At 45.8% G+C, this 23578-nt stretch overlaps 1 protein-coding gene across 1 annotated transcript in view; it reads right to left on the bottom strand.

Moving 5' to 3' along the window:
• Positions 1-999: 999 nt before the first annotated feature.
• The window catches only part of AP3D1 (adaptor related protein complex 3 subunit delta 1), a 42871-nt gene continuing 20292 nt past the window's right edge, over positions 1000-23578 (bottom strand). The window contains exons 9-32 of the mRNA XM_041467119.1: positions 22507-22556; positions 20939-20988; positions 20496-20544; positions 19907-20052; positions 19060-19208; positions 18738-18968; positions 17112-17343; positions 16580-16725; positions 16313-16454; positions 15500-15571; positions 14662-14737; positions 13732-13931; positions 13014-13087; positions 10553-10763; positions 9256-9318; positions 8533-8631; positions 7610-7759; positions 7443-7490; positions 6917-7106; positions 5769-5857; positions 4723-4808; positions 4138-4259; positions 3328-3407; positions 1000-3176 (exon numbers count right to left, since the gene is read on the bottom strand). Coding sequence (XP_041323053.1) covers positions 3081-3176; positions 3328-3407; positions 4138-4259; positions 4723-4808; positions 5769-5857; positions 6917-7106; positions 7443-7490; positions 7610-7759; positions 8533-8631; positions 9256-9318; positions 10553-10763; positions 13014-13087; positions 13732-13931; positions 14662-14737; positions 15500-15571; positions 16313-16454; positions 16580-16725; positions 17112-17343; positions 18738-18968; positions 19060-19208; positions 19907-20052; positions 20496-20544; positions 20939-20988; positions 22507-22556 — 2851 coding nt within the window. The 3' untranslated portion in view covers positions 1000-3080. The remainder of the gene's footprint in view (positions 3177-3327; positions 3408-4137; positions 4260-4722; positions 4809-5768; positions 5858-6916; positions 7107-7442; positions 7491-7609; positions 7760-8532; positions 8632-9255; positions 9319-10552; positions 10764-13013; positions 13088-13731; positions 13932-14661; positions 14738-15499; positions 15572-16312; positions 16455-16579; positions 16726-17111; positions 17344-18737; positions 18969-19059; positions 19209-19906; positions 20053-20495; positions 20545-20938; positions 20989-22506; positions 22557-23578) is intronic.

Here is a 23578-nt window from a genome sequence, read left to right as displayed (position 1 = left end):
CCTCTGGCACTTAGTAAAGCACATATCCATAATAATAGATAGATCTATGTTGTCAGTATTTATATTCATCTCTGCTCTTCCCCATGCCCCAGCTCCCACAGCCTTTCCCCACAGGAGATCCTCCATCCCCTCATCATCCTCACAGCCCTGCACAGGCCCCACGCCAGGAGCTCCAGCTCTGCTCCAGAGGAGCCCAGAACTGGACACAGCACTCCAGGGCTGAGGAAGGGGCAGGAGCTGATCCTGTCCCCACACTTCAGCTCCTGTGGCTCATTTAACACTTGAGGTTTGCTTCAGGCACTTTCTGGGTTGGGGTTTGTTTTTGTTTCCATCCCATTCCATCAGATTTGTGCAGTCCCAGCCCATGGCAGGTCCATGTGAGATTGCAGTACTGGGAGCAGAGGACCTGGATCCTTCCTGCAGCAATGGGGCCAACAAGCTACTGGGCAATCCCCAGTGCAGAACGGGTGGCTCCTGACTCTCAGCCCCAGGGATTTTCTATCCCAAGATGATTCTCACAAGTTCTGATGTGACTGGAAACCACTGGGACATCAGCCAAGCCAAGGCCTCACTCCTGCTGTGGCAGGACAGGGCCTTAATCCTCATATCAATGTCACCACGTTTGTCACAAATCTCACTGGAGGCCAAGAGGAAGCAACAGCAGGGGCTGATTCCGGCCTCATTCAGACCAGAGCTCCCATTCTTCCAAGTGTTGAATTTTAGCTGCAATCATGATCCAAAAAATAAAACAATTAATGGAGATTTAACTGAGATAGTCTGAATTATTTTTTCCTGTAATTTCAGTGTTAGTGACAGCTGCTGTTGCAGAGCTGCCTTTCAAGGGAGTGGCATTAGGAATTCCCTACCTCCTTTAGTAAGGAGATTCCTCTTACCTCCACTGAAGATACATTATTCAGCCCTGGGGTAAATCCCTGCCTTGGTTTTGGGTCCATCCAAACCAGAACGGTCTTATGAAAGGACCATTTATAAAGCCAAAAATTTAACTTTGTTTTGAAAGTTTATTGGATCATCTTGACACAAAATCATTACAGCAGCTTGTGGTATGTTGTTTTCTTTGTCTTTTTTTTTTTTTTTCCAGGGAATGTTGATAGCAAATAAATTTGTGAATGTAACACATCATACAATTTCAAAATTCTAGAATCACTGCACAGGATTCTGTAAGAGACTCTACATGCTAAAGTGACAGTTTTCATCCATGAATTAAAAAACCCAAACACTAATTGAGGAACATTATCCTTTAAGACAATTTTAATATGTTCAGTTTCTAATACACAACTGGCTAACCAAGGGAGGCTGACCAAAACCAAACCCTCCACGTCGTGGCAGCATGGTCGGACACGGAACTGGGCCTGGCAAGGAACCCAGAGCACCAGAGCAGAGCCTTTGCCAAAATACCTCCTGTGGGAAGAGTGTAAAGAGCACGAGACACGCGTAAAGTACAGGACATCACCCAACAAATAAGATCAACACTTCATCCAGCTCCCTGCATGGGGGTGTGGTGTTTTAGGAGTGGTGGTGGTGCTGGAGACGTGCAGACCCAGCCAGCTCCTCCCTGGGCACCTTTTTGGAGCAATCAACTGCTCCTGACCTGTGCCCCAAAGCAAAACCCTTCCACGGAGTTTTGCTCACTGGGTGCTGAACTGCAAGGAAAAAAATGGAGCAGGGGAATAAAAAATAAGGGATTTTGGAGAAGGACATCAACTGAGCATCTCTGCAGGACATCATGACATCCCTTTCCTGTCAGTGACTCCACAAGATTCCAATAGTGCAGAATGGGCACTTCCCAGACTCTCCCTTCTTCCCTCTAAAGTAACTGCTACAGTCCCAAATCTGCAGCTCCTCAGCCCCCTCCCCATCCTGCACCCCAGCAGGGAGAGCAGCTCCTCATGACCCCTCTCCTGCACCCTGGCAGGGAGAGGGGATCCTCATCCTCCTCCTTCCTGCATCTGGGACAGGGGTGCCCCATCCACCCCTCTCCTGCACCCTGGCAGTGAGTGCTCTGCCAAAGGGGCACTTGTGCTGCCAAATCTGCTCTCCCTGCTGCAAGGGCAGGCCTGAGGGACACTGAGGGGACACAGAGACAGAATGACCCTGCTGGTTTCAGAGCCCAGAGGGAGGACATGGACCTGCACCCATGACTGTTTCTCTAATCTGGTAATGATCAACCTCAGCTGGTGAGCAAAAGGATAAAAAAGCAGGAACAGACCCCTTTGGATTTCCAGTTTCTTGCTACAGCTTAACTGTTCAGGAATGTGAAATTGAAGTGGACTCATAAAACACATCAGCAGAGACAGCTCAAAGGGGAGAGGCCTGACAGACTCTGTGTGTGGGGCAGTGAGGGGAGCACAGACCCAAACAATAACACTTCCAGCCCGTTTCATGCTTCCACACTCAACTCTTCCAGCTGTCACTAAAAGAAGGTTAAGGCTCAAGGCAACTACTATAAACACAAACTCAAACATCCCAGTTCCCACAGGGCTCCTTTGGATTAGCTCAAGGAGATGGAGGATATTTATATGCTGATCACAATAGATCTTGAGATAATAATAAATCATATATATATAAAAAAAACAAAACAAAAAGAGGCCTTCTGGTCCAGCACCAGCCTCTGCTAGAAATATACATCAACTACAGCAGCCCTGAAGACATATTTCATGGCTAAGGATTAAGTCAACCTTCCCTGGCATAAGCACAAACAACAAACTGTGCTACTGTTGATAAAGTCCTGCTCAGTCGCCGTCCCACACAGATGAAGGTCATGGGATCATCATGAGCTGCTGAATAAATAGTGCCCACCCCTCCCTCCCTCCCTCCTCCAGTCATGTCACCAGGATCTCTTTGGGCTAGAAAGGGTTAACACCACAGTTTGTAAAAAGTTCTGAAAATAAAAAGGTAACATACAGCCTTAAAATGTCTAAACTGCAACCAATGGTGGAGTTAACTGAAAGCACGTGCCCCAGGGTAGTACATGCGTACGAGGGAGAAACTTAACACTTGGGTCTGCTTGTCTTTACACGTTGGGTGTGTTTCTGGTCGTTGGAATATTTTATAAGGAATATTCAGCACTTGGACAATGTCTCTTTCATCTCATCCAACAAGTTGCTAAGCAGGGTAGAATCATTACATTTCCCATCTATGGATACAGAGTTCTCTCCCTTGGGAAGGAAGAAAAAAAAGAAAAAAAATCATTAGCTCCTCTTCCAAGTGGGGTAAATGTGCTCCCAGCCAAACTCAGGGAGTGGAAGGAGGCAGAGGAAGGCAGGGAAGGCTCCAGGTTTAGCTTCTCAGGGGTTACAGTGCTCTCACCTTTTTTACCAGTAGGCAGACATGATGGCCTTGGATAGAACGGCTGTACATGGATGCACATGAATCAACGCGTTCCACAACTGCAGAGAAACAGCAATTTCATTTCATTCCATTCCATTTTAATTCAAGCCCTGCTTCCCCTGCAGAGCAGCCCTTGCTCTGCCTGGCCTTGAGGAACAGAGGCTTCTACAGAGGGGAGGAGGAAGTCAGGGTTAAGATGTGCCTGCCTCCTCCTGGCTTCTCTCTGGGACGTTTCACAATAATGAGGTGAGTCATTTGTCTCCTAAGCCACAAATGTTCTGTGGCAAAAACACTGCTCAGAACGTAGATTTCTTCCCCAGAAATACTTCCAGTGAGGCAATGTCTAATGCAAACACCAGAGCATGATGAAACAGCCAGTTGTTTTGCTTCAGCCAGTACTTGTGTTTTAATTAATAAAACCAAACCTGAATAGCTGGAGCTCTCCATCACTGAAAGGAAGCACTGGGGAAGGAGTCTGAAGCCCTGCAGTTCAAACCCACCCTCCAGAGAACAGTTACAGCCTGAACTCCACAGCAGCTGCTCCCATGATAGCTGTCACATGCCTCACTGGGCTGCAGGAATTCCACAGGGACACAAGGAGAATTCATTTTGAAGAATACTGCATGCTTTGAGTGTTGCAAAACTGGAGAAAACTCTCCCAAATGTATTTAATCTGGACATCACCTGCTCCTGTGGTTGCTGAGCCCATGGAGTATTATGCTCACCAAGCACAGCAGAGATTTTAGAATACGGAATTCTGCAGAAGGTTCTGCACCAAGGAAGACTCACCTGAAAAATGATGATGAAAACAGATCTTTGCCAGTAGATGTTGGAAAGAAATGCTAATTCCATCTACTTTAATAGAACTCATGTGCAGATCTCCAGACTCTAGGAGCTTGGCAAAAGCATCACTGCAGAGCAGGAAGGAAAGTAAACGTTTTATTAGAAATGCAAGTGAAATCTGTCCCATCAGCCCCCTGAAACATGTCAGGATACAGAAGCTTAAATGCTACCAAGCTCGAGGAAAATGGGTTTACAGCAAATATGGAAACCACACTCCAGAGTCCACTGGAGCAACTTGTGCCCTCTTGCTGCCAGAGCAGGGCCAGCCTGCAGGGCACAGAGCTCCCTCTGCAGAGCCACTTGAAATCAGTCACTGGACATATCTGAACAGTCACCCCCTACAGAGACACTGCCCAAGCCCTCGGGAGCAGGCAGGGCTCAGCCTGCCGGGGGCAGCGGCGCGGGCACGGCTGGGCTCGGCCCGCCGGGGGCAGCGGCGCGGGCTCGGCTCTGCTTGGCTCGGCCTGCGGGGGGCAGCGGCGCGGGCACGGCTCGGCTCGGCCCGCCGGGGGCAGCGGCACGGGCACTCACCTGTAGCAAGGCGTCGTGATCAAGTATGAAGCACAACTGAAGTGCAATTTGAAATCTAGTTTTTCATGGGTTGAACCTTCATCATTCTGCAACAGAGCAAAGGAGAGCAGGTGAGTGGGAGCCCTGAGGCAGCCACCCCCACCCACCACACAGGCACTAGTGAGGAGCTGAGGGCTGAGCCCCCTCTGAAATAGCCTGGCCGGGCCTGAAGGATCAGTGTGAGAACCATCCCACCACATCAGCCCACTCAAAGATTTGGGCAGCTGGGTTGATACATGCACCTACAACAGGTAAGGGACACACTGGGCTGCAGTTCTGCCTGCACTCTGCTGAAATAAACTGAGAAGACTGAGTTTAAACTAACACTTGGATATGTGGTTTTACAGTTCATTATTTTCTGAGCAAAATAATAAATTAATAGTTCCCAGATTCTTAGGTACTAAAATAGGACTAGCATGCTATTTTTAAGAAACTCTTAAAATAGAGATAATGGCTGACTCAGGAGTAGCCACAACTGTCTCCATTCATTTCCTTTGAGCTGCTCGTGCAGCTCTTCATTAATAACTGTACTGAAATAACATCAGAGACCCACACAGTCTTATCCAGCTCAATACCTATTAAACAATGCCTTCCGCTGACCTCACTCTTGGTCAGGGTTTCCACTCTTAATAACTGCATCTAATTCTCAGTTTTGTTTTGCAGCCTTGTACCAGGCTGCAGCGTCCAGCTGAGATCAGAAGGAGCAGACCCTGGTTCCCTCTCTGCCCTCCCCAGCAGATCAGTGTGATGATCTAGCTGACAATGTGGCACATGTTCCAGGCTGCCTTGCTCACACGCTGACAGGAATGACAATCTAGGACGTGCTGACGCAGGATTGGGGGCACTCTTTGCACAAGATGTCATGTGAAAATGTTCCTCACAGAAAGGGCTGGTGCAGCAGGGATGAAATGATGCCTAAAAAAAGCTCGAGAGCAGAGCTTCCCACCCGAGTCCGGCTCCCTGACGCAGTTCCCAAGGAAGCAGAGGCAGTTGAGAGCTGCACTTACTTTGACTATAAAGGACAGTGTTCCTTTTAACTTCTGAGCCATAACAATACTCTGAAGTGTAAACACAAACTGGGCTTCATTAGAGATTCCTAGTGTGAAGAGATGAGAGGGAAAAGTCAGGTCAGAACATGGTTTCCAGATCTAAGTAATGGTTAGAATAAACTGACTTATGTGCAGCCTATTTTTGAACCAAGTTGAAATTCTTTGAGTTGGAAGAGAGTTCTACACACAACTGCTGTGATGAGTCAACAATGTTACAGCACTTGGGTCTCTCAGAAGCAGCAATGGGAGCTGACATTTGATGGAGGTTATTGAGCAAGTGCCTGGGCAAAATGTCACAGTGTCACATATTTAAACTATTTGCATAACTGGAATTATATTATAAACATTTCAGAGTAACTTTCAGAGCTAATTTGAATTCTAATGTTTCTATGTTTTGCTTTTAATATACAAGTCTATGTTAAGAACTGCCACATACAGATTTAAAACCAAATCAAATACCCCACTGCTTTCCATGGGGGATTGAAAAGCCCCCTGAGGCCACTCCAGCCCTCTGAGCTGTTCCAGGATTCAAATTAACTCCTTGGTGAAGGAAGGGAAATTCAGGGAAGTTCACTGATTTGACTGTACTACTGTGCTCTGTACAAAACCATTATCCTTCATTTTGTTGCTTAATACTTCTGGAGGGCTCAGCTGCTTTCCTTGCACACCCTTATCGAAAACCTTCACTGCAAAAGGCCTCTGCCATTCAAACAGTGGGACAAGAGCTCCAGAATAAATCCAGAGTGGATTCTAATGCTTCACAAACCTACTACCTTGTTTTATTTTAAATCTCATACCAAACACATAATGAATTTTGGATTTCTGTAGTCAAAGGTGTGCCAGGCTGCAGGCACCTGGAAAAGGAACTCAAGACATTTGGACTCCCAGCCCTAGATTAAGGCTTTGCTCTTGCTGTGCAGAACCACCTGCATTACAGCCATACTGGGAGAAGGCTTATCCTCTCCAGGGAACTGTGGGAAAGCCCAGCAACACCCAGGCAGAGATGTTTTTTCTGGAAAACAGCAAGATGTTCAAGCAGCTCTTTCCACAGGAGGGCAGTGCAGGGCCAGCCACATTCCAAGAGCCCTGTGCAAAGCTGTGCATACCAGGGGGGAGCTGGAAGGGCACAGGTATCCCATCGTGTACTGATGATCCTTCTGGTCGGAGCATTTTAGTGTTGAGAGAGTCCAGGACATTCAGTTCCATGCTCTTAAGGAAGCTAGTGCTTTTGTTCTCAAAGATAACAGACACTGTAACTTGGCTGTCATTCTGGAGGTTTCCTTGAATATCATAGGTCTGCAAATGAAGGGAAAAATGTCACAGGAAGAGTCAAACTTCAAGAAACAGAACACAGCATGGGGATAAAACCAGGCTCAAAAGGCAGGTAATTTGGTATAGCTAGAAGATTACAGAAACACACTGGTGATCAGCTAAGGATTGGGAAAATATCAACTTAGAAATTAAAGTGAGCCACCCAAAGGAAGGAAATAGAGCTTGGTTATAGTTCTACCTTCTGGGACTGAAACAGTTCTTCAGTTATGTGCTGACTACATAAAGTCACTCCACCATCCCAGGGCACCCCTCTCTCAGGGAACACAGAGACAACGTTCAGAAGGAACAGTCCAAACTCACCATTTTAATGTAGGGGTTTTCAGCAAGAAGGCGGTAACTGGACATGGGCTGAAAAACAAGAGAAGTCACAGTCACACCAGAACTGATGACTTGAAAAGAGCTGTCACTGTCCTCCCTCCCAAGGAGCTGAGCTCTCCTTGTCCCCAGGCCTGGGCACAGCTACTCACTGGCAGTGGCTCATCCTCTAGCGTCCCATTCTGCACTGACTCCGGGGGCTCCTCCTCACTGTGATGACTCTTCTTTTTGGATTTCTTTTTATCCTTTGATTTCTCTTCTTTCTCTTTCTTGTGCTTTTTCTTCTTATGCTTGGAGGATTTCTACCAAGAAGAATAAGAAACTACAACAAACCTTTAAAGAAACCCTTGATTTCTAGCTATGACCTCTCTACCACACTTCCAACTCTAGACTCTTGCTCTCTGCACTTCCTGGAGTGCACAAAGTTTCCCTTTACAGCAGAACCCAAACCAGAGCTACCATTCCTTAAATCCCAAAAGTAACTCCATGTGGAGTCCTAGTAAACCCTGCTCCTCACCCAGCTGCCCACACCTTATCCCAAAGAAACCTGGGAACAGCACAAGGCTGAATCTCTCCAACTGTTTGGAAGCTCAGCTTTAACTGGGACCTGTCCCTTGGCTCAGGGAACAGCCAAAGCTCTGACCATGAGGTGGTCACAGCTCCTCAAGGATGCAACGTTTTCAGGCAGTAACTGCACTGAACAGATGCTGTTGGTAAATCCTGTGTGCTGCTTTTTAAGGAGTTTGAGACAGCAGGAGAATATGGCTGAAAGGTGACAGCAACTTCATAGAACCAGAGAACTGAGAAGATTGGAAAAGAACTTTAAGATCATCACGTCCAACCATCAGCCCAGTGCCACCACATCCACCACTAAAGTATGTCCACAAGTGCCACATCCACAAGTTTTCTGAACATTTCCAGGGACAGTGACTCCACCACTGCCCCAGGCAGCCTGTTCCAATGCCTGACAATCCTTTCCATTAAAAAACAGTAACAACAAAATCTTTCCCAATATCTAATCTAAGCCTCCCCTGGTGTAACTTGAGGCAACCTCCTCTTAACTTGAACCACTTACCTTTCCTTCATCCTCCTCCTCCTCATCTTGTTCTTCCCTTTCTTCTTTTTTTACCACTTGAGATTCAGCCACCACAGCAGTGCCCATTCCAGGCTCGCTCTGAGGAGATGAGCAGAAGGATTCTGACACTAATGGAAAGCAGCTGGAACAACCCAAATCCACACCAAAAGAAACTCAACAGTGACAACTGCTCACAACTGTTATTTCAGATATGACATGAGGCTAACACGGTATCAAGGCTTTCATTTTATGCCTCTGAAACCCAGCAAATATGATCACCTGAGGACACGATTCAGAAGATTCCCTTCAAGGAATCCATCCCCTTTTATCTTTGTCTCTTCCTCTAGCATTTCCCATCAAAATTCATGAGCATTTTTTCTTTCACACTCTGTCTCTCATGTCTATTAATATTGCTAGAGTCTACCTCATACTGGGAAATAAAACCATACAACTGTATAACATTACTCATCAATAACAAAATCAACCATGCCTGGAGCTGCATCTGTATTTCTATTTCTCTTCCTTGATCTGCACAGAATGAGCCTCAAGTCTCCCATTACAGCTCCTCTGAACTGGGCAGACACAGTATCTCTGCTCCCCAGCAGGAAGTTGAGGAGATGAAGCTGATGTTCCCTCTGTGCTGCGGCATGACACAGCACTCCTGCACAGCTCACAGGCAAGGAATAACCAGAGAAGTTTCTTCTGATGGGGGAAGATTCCTACCTGTGGCTGGGGCGTGGGAGCAGCTGGTGGAGCAGTGGAGAGCCAGAAATCCAAGTCTTCCCCCTGAATTTCAGGAGAAAAAAAACTCCATTATCATTGTTTTTATATCTTTCATAAAAATCAAATTAAAAACCCAACATCCCCTAACAACAACAGCAACAAAAGAAAACCAAAACAAAAAGATCACAAGAATGGAACATCTGCCTTATGAGGAAGGGCTGGGAGAGCTGGGGGTGTTCACCTGGAGAAGAGAAGCCTCCAGGGAGAGCTCAGAGCCCCTTGCAGGGCCTGAAGGGGCTCCAAAAAACCTAGAGAAAAACCTGGGGACAAGGGATAGAGGGACAGGACAAAGGGCAATGGCTTCCCACTGACAGAGGGATACTGAGAGGTGGGACACTGGGAAGGGATTCTTCCCTGTCAGGGTGGGGAGACCCTGGCACAGGGTGCCCAGAGCAGCTGTGGCTGCCCCTGGATCCCTGGCAGTGCCCAAGGCCAGGTTTCAGGTTGGATAGGGCTTGGAGCACCCTGGGATAGTGGAAGGTGTCACTGCCTTGAGAGGGGTGGGACTGGATGAGTTTTAAGGTTCCTTTGAACCCAAACCAGTCTGGGATTCTGTGACTCTACAACAATTAAATCAAAACTTTAAGTTCCCATGGAAATGCAGCACTCCAGAGTGCTCCTCATGCACAGATGCTGTGACACACTCAGGAGCAAACACACCAAGAAGCTTCACTTCAGTCTTTGAGCACTTCCAAAGCCAGGCCCAGCTGACAGCACCTGGCCAGCACCCCCACACCAGGGCATCCCTGGCATTCCAAGGACTGCAGTGCAGAGGGAATGTGCAGCTCTGCAGGGGGTTAACAGGAGGCTGCTTCAAATCCTGAGGCCAATTGACAGCTAATGGCAGGGTTTACAACTGAAAGGTTCTGGAGCACATGGGAGACAGGATGCACAACAAATGACACTCACAAAACTAGTTCCAGATATTTTGCTAAGGAGTTCCCCACTTGGAGAACAGACAAAATATCAGCAAACTCAGCTTCCACGTGAGCTCTGGCAGATCTGCTGTGTAGGCTACAGTAAGCTGAATTCTGCTAACTTAGGAGGCTAAGTAAGTGTTATTTTTATTAACAGAAATCTTTAAATACCTGCTGCTACAGTAGTAAAAATTGAAGGAAATAGAGGGTGAATGCATTGAGCTGTTTGAACTGTCAAATGTGACTGTTCCTAGGCAACAAAGCAAACTCACCAATAAATAACAGCAGGAGCTAAAATAATGCAAATCTTGGAGAATTACCTTTTTTACTTCTTCCTCCTCCTCCTCTACCACCTTTTTCTCTTTCTCTTTCTTCTTTCCTTTATCTCTCTCTTTATCTTTATGTTTCTTTTCCTTCTTTTTAGGTTTCTTGCTCTTCTTCTCTACTAGGGGAACTTCCGAGTCTGGTGACTTCAGGGTCTCGACATTCCTGTGTCTCTGCACTGGCAGCTTCTCACTGTCTGCTAAGGGTCTTGAAAAAAAAGAGCTCATTACCTGCTGCAAACAGCCTCCCTCAGCCAGATAACCTGTCCAAGACACGGTATGCTTTGTTCTTAGGGAGCTGGGCCCCAAGGCTAAAATCAGTGCATACTTCTATACCTGGGGTTTACTTATGCACTGCAGACATTGCCCTTGTGGGTTAGGAGGCAGAGGAAACAACTGGAAGGTGACTGAGAGCCAAGGTCTTGCTGTTTAACCCTTACAGATGCCAGCTAGAGGCCTGCAGGCTGAGGAACACCCACAGAGGAACAGCTCCATGTTACGCTGTGTTTCCATGGAATCCCTCTCCAGGGAAAAGCAAGGATGTGGAACAGCATTTCCAGCAGAGTGGAAATTTGAGCAGTGGAATGCCAGCATGGCTCCAGCAGCCCTTGAAGGGTGTGGGGTTTGTTCTTTGATTAACAGATCAGTCCAATTGGGAATTATTCTAAGTAATTTTTATTTTGGAAGTTTGCACTGTGAATTTCTACTCTACTACCACATTTTGTAAGTGAAATGTAATTTCAGACACCCATTTCCAAAAAGCACCAACAGCAGGTCATACTTACACTGCATCCTAAATCCACTACTTGGGAAAAAAAACCACCACAAAAATTCCTCTCATTCTTGTCAAACATTTCCAGAAACCAGCAAGAATTTCACTAACTGCGTATTTTTCTATTAGCTTTTATTTAATGTTAATTTTCACATTTGCACAGCAAACATCACTTCAGGAAAATTTCTAATGGCCTTAACTGCCTCAATTTTTAAGCTTATATTGCATTAAGACCCAGAACCAATTAATTTTTCACTTTCAGACACTAAGGGAAGACTGAACAGCAAACAGGCCTCATGTTTTACTATTTCAGATACACCTGTACAGGAACAGCATTGGTGCTGAAAGCCAGTGACAAAACAGACTCACAAATGTGAAAGTTGCTGATTTAACACTTCCACCACCCTTCAAGGACTTGCACTGTCCAAAATCAACTAACCTGACAAAGATCAACACTCAGGAGATATTCTTACCTGGAAGGCTTCCCTGAAACCAGACTGCATGTGAGCGTGACAGACAGAGCAGTGCAAGCACAGAAAGAAAGAGAGAGGACACAGACATGAGAAACCATGACAGGAGAGCACAGCACTCATGGCACAGGGGAGGGAATGGATGGAACAATCCACCAGCCCTGGATGCCTCCTGGAGCACAGCACCCAGGATCTGCTCTGCTGGGTGTGCCCAGCACTGCTGGGAATCACTATGCAAATACAGAGGCTACAGTCAGAAATTAATTTCCTCTTATACATTTGTTCCTGTAGACTTTAACTGGCCTTCCAAAAAAGGAACTTCCTCAGAAACTGTTTTATTCACTTTTCAAAAATGCTATGACACTTTTTCACAAGGTACTGAGGGGCCAAAGCGCTACGAATTGGAACTGCAAAGAAGGGCAGAGACTCAAGTACCAGAGGAAGAGAGAGATCCTACACACACCCACATGGGCCTGCACAGTCTTCCAAACTTTACAGGAGGCATCCCTGGACCATAAATCAGCAGTTATTTTTGGCATGGTGATTTTGTAAAAGAGCAACTAAAAAAAAAAAAAATCCAAACCAATCTCCATGTGCAATACTGCACAGCCCAGGGCTCATGGTCATGTGGATGCAGGGGCTCAGTGCTGGCGCTGGCACAGCCCCAGAGCTGGGTGGGGACCAGCCTGGTCACAGGTGTGACATGCAGCTCAGCCACATCAGAACAACACTTCACAACAGGGGGACCACACTGAAGGGCCACAGGGCAGTGGGGTGGGACAGACTGGGTGTTTCTGGTCAGTGAGCACAAAGCGGGCTTGCCATGGACACAGAGCTTCTGAGAGGGACAGATGGACACAGGTCACACTCAGTGCCAAAACAGGTGACAGCAGAGACAGTGGGACACCTCAGAGTAACCCACACCTGATCCAGTGACACTGTCTGTGCTTCCAGACTCCTTCAGTCACACTCACACTACATTTAGTGACTCTCCTGCCCCTCCCAAACCTCTCTCATACTCAGGAGCTGAGATTTTATCATCCAACTGCAGCGGGAGCCAAAGCTGGATGAGCACCTGAGGTTTCATCAAAGTCATGGGGAGAGACTTCAGCCTTTTCCCCTCGTGGCCTGGACTGCCTTTGCCTGCTCAGCCCCAGCCCTGTCCTCAGGCACTCTGTCATCAACTCAGTGAACTCACACAAAAAACTGCACTTACTTATCCAGGTCTATGTCAAGTGCCTTATAGGGATCATTGGGATCTTTGTCATCTTCATCACTGGGCAAAGCATTCTGCAGGAGAGACACAGAGACATCCACTGAGGCAGCAAACCACTGGCAATTTTCAAACTCAAGCTTAACACCATCCAAATTAAATTTTTTTTGAGTCTGTGAGCCCTGCAGCAGGCCAGCTGCAGTCAGGCACAGTAAGTTATGGGAACAATGCACTTCAATGCAGCATCCAGTTTCAAGATTAATTTGGAACAGAAACCCCTTCTTCATAAACAGCAGGATTTGAATTGCTGCTGTTCGGTTTTGATTAAAGGAAATTTTAGAAACAAATACAGATGACATCATTAGCATCTGCAATTAATTATCATCAGCTGCAAAGCTGCTGACTAGACAGCAAGTTACTGTCAAAGTGAAGCAGCAGAGCATAATAAATGCTATTTGGACAGTGTTACTTTTAGAGCAGGGATGAACATTGTTTTGTTGGTTTTGACTTTTTTAATAGCTTCAGTGGCAATTTTTGTCTTTTTGTTAAAAAAAAAAAAAACCAGTAATTTCTTCCCCTGCAAAGAACAGCCTGAGATGATCTCAGTCATTTCTGAAACAGCTCTGGAACTGCCACATCACAGACTGGCTGCAGTTGTGGGGCAAAAATCTCTTAAAAGCTGCACACAGATAAATCCCAGACCCCAAGCACAGGAACTGACCTCTGGCATCTCCTCTGTGATGATGTCGACGTGGTGAGCTGGAGCAATGTCCTCCTCACTCTCTGTGTGCAGGGAGTTGTGGCGATGGTGTTTCCCTCTCTTCTCCTTTTTCTGTTTTTTCTTTTTCTTGTCTTTCTCCAGTTTCTGTTTATGCCTTCGCTCTTCTTCCAATTTCACATACTGGTCTGACATGGGCATTCCTGGGGGAAAACCAAGCTGCTTTCAGGTACAGAGCACGTGGACTGAGCACTGAAACACCACATCAGGAGTGTGCCCTGCTCCTGCTTCCAGCTTCCCAGAGGCAGCCAGATCCACACCTCTCTGTGCTTCCACATCACCCCACACAGCCCCCCAAGCACCAGCTTTGCTGTCCACTCCATCTTGCCAGAAACAGGACAGAGTTCAATCCTGCTCTCTGACTCCTGGCTACATTATTTCATTACAAGGAGCATCCAAACATTGAGATTTTAAAGAGAACTGGTGACATTGCTGCTGTACTTGCAATGTAAGGCACGTTATCAACAGCTTTTCAGTGCTGTATCCAACCACTCCTTAGATACACAACTACTTTTGATAATTCAAAACAAGATATTCAAACAGTATCTCTACCATTAGATTCTATTTCAAGTCTCCTCCATCAGACCTCTAAGACATTTTCAAGGTGACTGCTCCCACACAGAACAGTGGTTCCTCTACATGTTACAGACCTGGATGCATGACATTCCTAATCACAGAACTATTTCTAATATTATCTTAAAAGGACCTCAGACAGCAAAGTACTATTTTCAAATGTAAATTAAGGAGATATATTTGAGACTCTAATGAAAGTGTGTTCCTTGCCCTTCAAAATCTCAGGTGGAAGACCTAAGAAGGAATTATGACTTTTGCTAAACTGAATTTAATTAATTTTAAAAGATTTGCTGTGCTTACCTGGAACTTTTAATGGGACAGAAAGGTCGATCTGGACCACAGGAATATGTTCCACCCCTGGAGTGTCTTGGTATCGCTGGGAAAAGAAAGATTTGTTACTTTCTGAGCACTGCCAGCACAAGTTTCTGTAAATAGGCATATTGCAAAACATCAAGCAGCTCGATCCCTTAAGTGAACATTTTAAAATATAGGAATAGAACAGCTTGTTAATAATTCTGTGTGGTAGCAGAGTATGTTTTAAAGCCAGATGATAACCATTATAAAGGATCCTACTCTTAGCTACAATTTTTTAACCCCACTACTGCCCCGAATAATTACTGCAGCTCTCTGAAGAATTTTTGGTTTGTTTTATTGCTAATAACTTGCCACTTCAGAAAATAAATTTAGAGATTGGAGTTGAGGAACATGGGGCAGTCCTTCAGATATAGAGAGATACAGAGGGAATAAAGGAAGTTCTTTCCCTGAAAAAGGTGTTCAGAGACCACAACAACTTTCTGATCCACAAAACACAGTGTGTGTTCCAGGGTCACCCTCTGCAGGGCTCTGAGTGAGGGGCCTGGGGATGTGAATGCTGCCATCACTCAGGGCTGGGACAAACTGCACAGACTCTCTCATAGGCTGCCCTCTCTCACAGGCTGCCCTGGGGGTACCAGGTCACTCAGGAGATTCTCAGCACAAACAGGAGTTATAAAAACAGTTGTAGGCAGCCACTCCAGTCCAGGCATTATGAAGTAGCCAGAACTGCAGGGGAAGTATCAGAAGGTCCCAGAGGAGGCTGCAGCTCTGACATTCAGGGATCCTTCACACAGTCCAGTGAGATATTGCAATTCAGACTCACCTTCTGAGGGGAAGGAGAGCTTTTAATATAAAATGGGTTGTTTGCCTGTTCTTGTTTCCGGGCTTCTCGACGCTAAAAGCAAAAGAGGATTTGCAGTTACAATGTTTGTTTGTAAGCAAAGAGACAAAAGACACTAAAGTGCAAAACAAAAGCTCCCTGCATTTTTGGAACAATACATAACTACTGTGAAAAGACTAGAGCTGAGCAGCTTGTGTATGATAAAGCAGTTCTGAGTAACCAGACATACTAGGATAGAACTGCAGGTTCTTCCCACCTTGGAAGAGTTCAAGGCCAGGTTGGAAAGGGCTTGGAGCAATCTGGGATAGTGGAAGGTGTCCACTACCCCCATCAGAGAGTGGAATGGGATGAGCTTTAAGGTCCCTCCTGTCCCAAGCCACTGTATATGATACTATAACTAATATTCCTTAGAACACCCTTCTTTGCTTTTTAATTATAGATTAGAGATAAAACCTTCCCAGACATCACTTTTTGATGGCAATTGGAATGTTTCTGTTTTCATTTCTGCAAGGAGAGGAAGAAGTGAAGATTCACATAACAGCAAGTTCTCTCTGTGATAGCAAAGAGGTGAGAGGCAGGAAAGGTGGGATCACTGCTGAGCACAATATGTTACAGTCATTCACAGAAGCTGCTCAAGTCCATAAGCATCAGCTCACATCAGTGATCAGCTTTCCTGAGCTATGGAGGGCAGAAGGGCTCCCTGGCTACATGGAGAGTCCACAGCAGCCCCCCACTGCTCCAGTATTTAGATTACTACCAAATTATGTAGGGAAAAGCATTTTAACATTCACTCACTCTGGCCAGTTCCTCTTCATCTATTTCTGGCTGTCTGTGTCTGGAATGTCTTTGTTCCTCCTCATGAAATATTGTTTTGGGCTTTTCATCTTCAGACTCGCTGTCTGATGGAGGCTCATTGATCCAGGCATCAAGGTCCAGGCTGGGAAGAATTGCAACAAATAAACAGCTTGACTTAGTAACCCCAAATATTTCAGTACCTCATCATACACTTTGCTTTATTATTCAAAGTTTAAATAAAGGTTTGGGAGAGAGAAGGAACTTTACCCCTCTGGAACAGGGACTTTCTTCTGTGCTTTAGGAGCCACAGGGTTCAGCTCACCAGCAAACAGGGCTATCACTTCCTCAGCTACAGGAACTTCTTTTACTTGTAGCTTCTGAATGTATTTTATCAGCTGCAAGATGCAAGAAGCCTAAAAAAAATGCAAAGTGGTTTCAGAGTAATATTTAACAAGCTGAACCAAACAAATCGACTGAAGTCAACAGAAGGTGTTTTACTCCATTAAGGGACTTAAGAGAAGCAGCATAAACTGCAGGTTTAGAGCAAATGTAAAAAATCCATATTAAGCTTCTCTTTTAGCTGGGTCCTTTTTGTGCCCTTAAGTGCCTGAATAATCTTAAAATGAAACTGTTTTGAGTGAAGATCTTGCTGGCAACCTTCAGATATGACATCAAACTGCAATAAGATCTGGGCTTTGTCACTGATAACAGCTTACAGAAAATGTGCACAGCCACAGAGAACCACAGACCTGTTCCAAGGCTCCCCACGATAAATCCCAAAGTAATTTCATTCTCTTACCCTCTCCTGAACCTCCAGATCTGCACTCTGCACAAACTGAGGCAGGCGCTCGATCATCAGCTGTGTAATTTCCTGAGCTGCTTCCTTTTCCCCAGCCTGCTCCTTCTGCTGCAGGATGGATGCATAGAGCTTCACCATGTTCTGCACGTAAACAGCCTGGATGTGGCCTGGCAGGGTTGTAACTTTGGGCCTCAACATTGCTTCCAGGGTTTGGTTTGCTTCCTCAAGGTGTCTGTAAGGGCAGAATACACAGGTGAAAAGCAAGCAAAAATAAAATCCAACAGGCAGTGCTTAATATACAAAGGAATATAGATCACAGCACTTGGTTTTAAGACCTCATGCTCCTACTCAAAATTATATGCTCACAAAAAAGGTACTGGACTATTACAAACTGAAAGCTAAGTTGTTTCTAAGTAAAAATGTGATAACACTGGAAGAGTATATTTTCTTACTTTTTCACATGCAGTTTTCTTTGTAATACTTTTTTCTTTTTAAAGGAAATAAAGACCTGAGCTGTGTCACACCTACAGTGTGAATTTAAACTGGAGCCAGTGTTCAGAATGGCAATTAGAAGGAGACGCCAAACTAGCCAGTAAGAGGAGACTCCAGTACCACACCTGTCCAATCTACCAGAATAAAAGCTGGGTAACAGCTATATCTGCACAAGCAAGAGACAAGAACACCTGCTGAAGCTAAAAAAAACATATTGGTACAAGAACACTGAAAATTGTGCTACTGTGGGCACCGAAAAATTTTGAGCAAAAAGATGACAACTTTTAATTTCCAGGAAGATAGTGCTCTGCAAAAACCTTTCAACAATGGCAAAATAGGGAGGAGAGAAAGAACTAATTCAAACATGGTGGTTGCACATGTTCATGATTAAGGAGTTCCTTCAATGTCTTAAGATGTAACAGCTTATACCTACAATATCAGAAGGATCCAAAGCTGTTGGGAGAGTGTCCAAAGGAGGGACACGGAGCTGGGGAAGGCTCTGAGGAGCGGCTGAGGGCACTTGGCTCGTTCAGCTGGAGCACAGGAGACTGAGGGGAGGCTCCTCGGGGGCTGCAGCTCCTCCCCAGGGGAGGCAGAGGGGCAGGGGCTGAGCTCTGCTCTGGGACAGGGACAGGAGGCCAGGAAGGGCTGGAGCTGTGCCAGGGCTTGGCATGGAGCTCAGGGAAAGGTTCTTGCCCCCGAGGGTGCTGGCACTGCCCAGGCTGCCCAGGGAATGGTCCCGGCCCCAAGGCTGCCAGAGCTGCAGGAGCGTTTGGACAGCGCTGCCAGGGGTGCTCAGGGTGGGCTTGTTGGGGTGGCTGGGCAGGGACAGGGGTTAAACTCCATGATCCCTGTGGGTCCCTTCTGACTCAGGATATTCCAGGATTTATGATTCACTACTACGGCTTTGTGCATGAGTGGGCAAGGCTGGAGAGACAGAAAAAATTATCAGATAGTTAAAAATGTCTTGACTAGAAAGAGCTGAGGAGTCAATAGTGTGATGGAACAAGAGACAATCACTTTGGTGGCATTAAGGTACATACTCTGAACCCTCTCTCAAAACCACATTTCAGTGACCAAAAGCTTTGCCCAAAAGCTGCCCCTCAGAGCCCACCAGACTCTGTGTGCACTTACTCAGAGAACTCCCCGCAGATCCAGGCAGCAGCATAGAGCACCTCACAGATGCCGTTCCTCTGGGTGTTGCTGGCGATGAGGTGGGCGTTGTCCAGCAGCATGGCCATCTGGGACACCGCGAACTTGCGGATGGCTTTCACCCTGATGGCCACATCCAACATCTGCGCTGCAATCAGGTGCCCGTGCCTCGTGCCCTCCAGCCGGGTCAGCTCCACCAGGATGCTTATGTACCTATGGGAAGGGGAAGGGATGGCTGGGAATCAGAGCACAGCCCTGCACTACCCCTGTGATGAGCCCCAAGCTGGCAGCTGAAAGCACTGACCATTCGAAGTTGGTGATGTACTGATAATTGGACTGGCTGCAGATGTCTATGATTTTGGTCAGCAGCTCATCTCGGTATGTCGTCCCTTCGGCTTTATCCACGTGAATCATCAGTTTCTTCACGATCTCCATCAAGTTCTTCTTGGAGACCTGTTAAAGAGGTGGTGAAGGGTTCATCCACTTTCCTACACAGCCAAAGCCTTCCAATTCCAGTAAAGCTGCTGCTGGCTCTTTGCTGGACTCATAGCATGTTCACAAGAAACTAGAACCATTTCTGTGGGCCCCAATTCAAAAATGAATAATACTGTTTAATACTGTTCAAGTTACAAGGTGTTTAAGAAAAGACTGGATGTGGCACTTAGTGCCATGGCCTGGCAAGGGGTGTTAGGTCCTAAGTTGGATTTGGTGATCTCCAAGGCTTTTTCCAACCCAGCTGATTCTGTGATGACCTTGCTGTGGGAAAGCTGAGGATCAGAATTACTATCAGCAATACAGAAATCCAAGAGAAAGTCAATCTTCTACTGCCAGATTAGAAAGTTTAAGAGGTTAAAACATCTTTGCTTATAAAGGAAACAAATTTAGGAGTCATTGACATCCAATGGAATTGATTTCAAAACAGGTGATTTCCATCAGAGCCTGAACTGAGAAACTCCATCCAGTCTAAATCAGAATTTCTAAAGCCCTCATGCTGAGCCAGATATTTTACTTGTCCTAAGTGCCAGAAAAGATATGGGAGTTGTTATCAAAAGTCTGCTGTGGAGTGGGCAGAGAAAGTTGCATGTTCTCCTTACACATCACCTTCCTAAAGAGTCAGTGGGGCTGCTGAGGAAATAAATGTAGGAACGTACCATGCCATAGAGGAGATCTAAAGCTCTGAGTCGGATGGACTCATCTTTGTCATCCAAACATTGGAGAATGAGATCCTTGTGAGACTGAACTGACTTGGGGTGCGTCTTCAGGATTTTGGACATAGCTAAGAGGCCCAGGTACTTCACTGTGAAAGACAAAATAAAACTTCTTTCCAAATATAGAAACACTGTTTTGGGCTGAGCATGAAATCTTAAAGCTAAAAATTCCCCAGTATTCTTTTCAGTCACTAAAGTAAGTCAACACTCTTGCATTTTACTATTATGCTCACTCTGCTGAAAATAGCTGTCACTGCTTTCCAAGCAGCCAATCTATAAAAAGGGAAATCCCAGAGCACAGAAAGAACTGTTTTAGATTTACAAGACCACAAACAGCAGTAATAATTGCTGTCATTTGTTTTTAAAAATATTATTATAAAGAACTGCTCACCATCAAAAATTATTTCCATATTTTTAAACCCCCTGGCAACTGTTCACAGCACATCAGGCACTACAACCCCTCTGAGGCTGCTGCAGCATCTCCCCAGTGCTTGGGGGCCAACAGCTCCATGAAGACAAGCACCATACTTACAGTTCTGGTCAGAATCTTCTATCAATATCCTCAACTTCTGCACACAAAGCTGGAAAAAATGACCACACCCTGTTTATTACAGGTCTTAATTAAAGTAAGTCCTCATGAAGTTTACTCAATACACAAGGAAGTATCTGACCAAGACCTGAGGTCTCCAGGGTTTTGTTGCATTAAGAGGCTTCCAAACAAAAGGAACCTCTGTATGACTGTATTGATAGCAGGAGAAAAATAAAGAGTTGGGAAAACTCTCAAACTCTGCATTTTAGAGTGAATTAAGTAGGAGAATTTATATAGGGAATGCTTCAATCTGCAGGATTGCACAGTGAGAGCACTTCAGGGAGCTACTGTTGTAAATTCTGGCAAAGGAACACAATCCCATTTTCCCTGGCCCTTGGGATCCCACAGCAGAGCAGAACAAACAAGCCCTAAACCCAGGGTCCCACCTGGATGCTGGCGCTGTGGTTGGGCATCCCCGAGGACAGAGAGATCAGAACTGAAACAGAAGCACAAATTCCAGTCAGTATTTCTGTGCTGGGAGTGACTGCAACAACAACACCCAACAGCCCACAGCCAGCTCAGCTCTCAGGGAAAGGTGCTAGATTATTGTTTGTCTGTTTGCCTGGACTTTTGGGGGTCTGGGGGAAGAAGAGAAGGTTGTGACATAAACTTATAGTTTCATATACTGTAACAGTAATAATAAGAGGGCAGGAAAAAAAGTGTAAAGGTGGAAAAAGCTGCAACAGCCAGGTCAAAGCTGCTCTTTTTTGTTCTCACTAGGGTTTATTTCACTGACATCACATAGCAGTCAAGGCTGTTAATATGTCAGCAGCTACTGTACAGCTGAATTTTTAATTGTGCACTTTCCTACTGCAATGGGATGCAGCAACAGATCCTGGAGTTTAATGTGATTAGATTGCAGATTTAATCAAGCCAGCCATTGTTGATTACATGGGACACTTGAAAGCTCTGGCAGCACACAGCCCCAGTGCAGGAAAGGTGGGCTCACCTGGTAGCTGCTGCTGGCACAGCACAGCCAAGCCAAGCCCAGCTGTGCCTGAGCAGGTGCCATGTGCTGCCCTCAGACCCTGCAGGTAAGCTGAGCTGGACACTGTCACCTCCAGAGCTGGCAGGTGCCAGGTGCTCCTCTGGTGTTTCAGGGCTCGTTTGCTGGCTCTGAGTTTGACATCACCATCCCTGAGGTATCCTGGGTGGATGAATTCCCCCTCCACCCACAGGATGACCCCACTGGATCTCAGTGAAGGCCACTCTCACCACACAATGGAATTCCCCTCTGTGTTATTCTGCCTCCCATCATGACACCTCATTTCCCTGAAAGAATACACAGTGAGTGACAGATCTCTCTTCCCTCTCTGAACTGACCCAGCACAGCAAGTTCTGCACCATTATCCCAAGAAGCCACAGGAGACAGACAGACCAACTGTGAATGTCAATAACCCTCTGCTCCACACTTTGATATTGCAGCCAAGCCTGAGCTGCAATACTGTGTTATCCTTTTCTGCCTTTGTTTTCTTTCACCCTTCCAGTTATGGAGTTCATCTCCCTCCCCCAGAAACCGAAACTGCCAATCAGTAATTCCAATTGCCCCCTCTAAGGAATTACACCCCATTCTTAAACTGCAAAGTTGCAAAATTAAAAAAAAAAAGTCTGATCCATCATCACATAAGAAAACTTGGCAAAGAGACATCACTTGTTTTAATTCTATTGCTGCTGGTACATTTTGTAGTAGTAGCAACATTTAGGATCTGGCATATAAATAATCTCATTGTCTGTACCTGCCTTCAGCCTTCAGCAAACACAACACAGCTGTAGCGACTGTGCCTCACCCACTGACAACAAAGGATTTCAGCCCCACAGTAACACAGAGTTTGCCAGGAGACTCATTGCATTTTAGAATACATTAAGTTAAAAAAAAAGGGTTTACAGATGGTGTCAGTTGATGACAAAGTTCATCACGTTTTTTTTTTTCTAGGTTCCAAGTTTCAGTTCTCACCTGCTATTACTGTGTTCACACATTCATATAAGAGAGACATGGCTGAGGTGCTGAAAAAGAAATCAGGTATATTAAATAAGGAATGAACCAGCACATTTTGAAGAGTTGTCAGCACTATCTTGGAGCTAGTTAGCACCTTGAACTTCACAAGACATTGTCAATATTCTGCTCCATATCCCTTCAAACAGATGAAATGATTCTCACTTAAAAACTGTTGGGGGGAGGAATTTTTAAACAAATGTTTAAAAACTCAAAAATCTTTCTGGAAAAGCAGCAAGTAAGAGCACTGTGTCACAAGGAATACGGAAGGAAGTGGTTACTCAAACTCCAGCACCAGCCACACAATACTGAAGCAATCTTGTCCAAGAATCAAATTAAATCCTCTGCCCAAGGTCAGAAATTCATGACAAGGCAGATGGAGAAGCTCAAGTCTCTCTCCAAGCGAGTGAGTCACGCCCCAGCAGCAGAGACTTGGGATGCAAGAACACACTTCCCATCCCTGGAAATCATCAACCCATTTCCAGAGCCTGATTTCCCCCAAAACTCAAATTCAAGGCTGCTTGTGCCAGCTGAACAGACAGATAGTGCAGTTCTGAGGATTGCAGAGGTCCTTACAAAGCCCAGTCTGTACAAGAGGGAACCAGGAACCTCCCAAGCCCCAAAGGAGCAGGCTCCAAGAGCAGGGCACACAGCGAAGGAGCACAGCTCCCGTGGCACAGTGATCCCCTGAGGGTCAGCCTGGGATGCTGAGAACCAAGACCAATATTTCTGCTCCCTGGGCATGTGGTGGGACATCACAGGGTGCTGTGACTCATTATGAGACCCAAAATGACTGAATGGAGACCAAGCCAAAGAGGATTCAGTCACCACAACTCAGAATTACTAATGTGTGAGCTGGGGAGAGGAGGTGGGATTGTCCATCCTCCTGCTCTTTCTGGTGGGTTGTACCTATTTGTTACTGCTGACAGCTCCCTGGAGGTACCTGCATGCCGGTTTGTTCTGACCCTGGCCTTAAAGGAATATGAGGATGGACAAAAATCATCTGGCTAGAGCTGCTCTCAAGGCTTAAAAC

The sequence above is a fragment of the Pyrgilauda ruficollis genome, unplaced genomic scaffold (genome assembly GCF_017590135.1).
Source record: "Pyrgilauda ruficollis isolate IOZ18807 unplaced genomic scaffold, ASM1759013v1 scaffold200, whole genome shotgun sequence".
Taxonomy (NCBI): Eukaryota; Metazoa; Chordata; class Aves; order Passeriformes; family Passeridae; genus Pyrgilauda; species Pyrgilauda ruficollis.
Note: the sequence above shows the minus strand (reverse complement) of the source record. Positions and strands in the feature narration are given on the sequence as shown.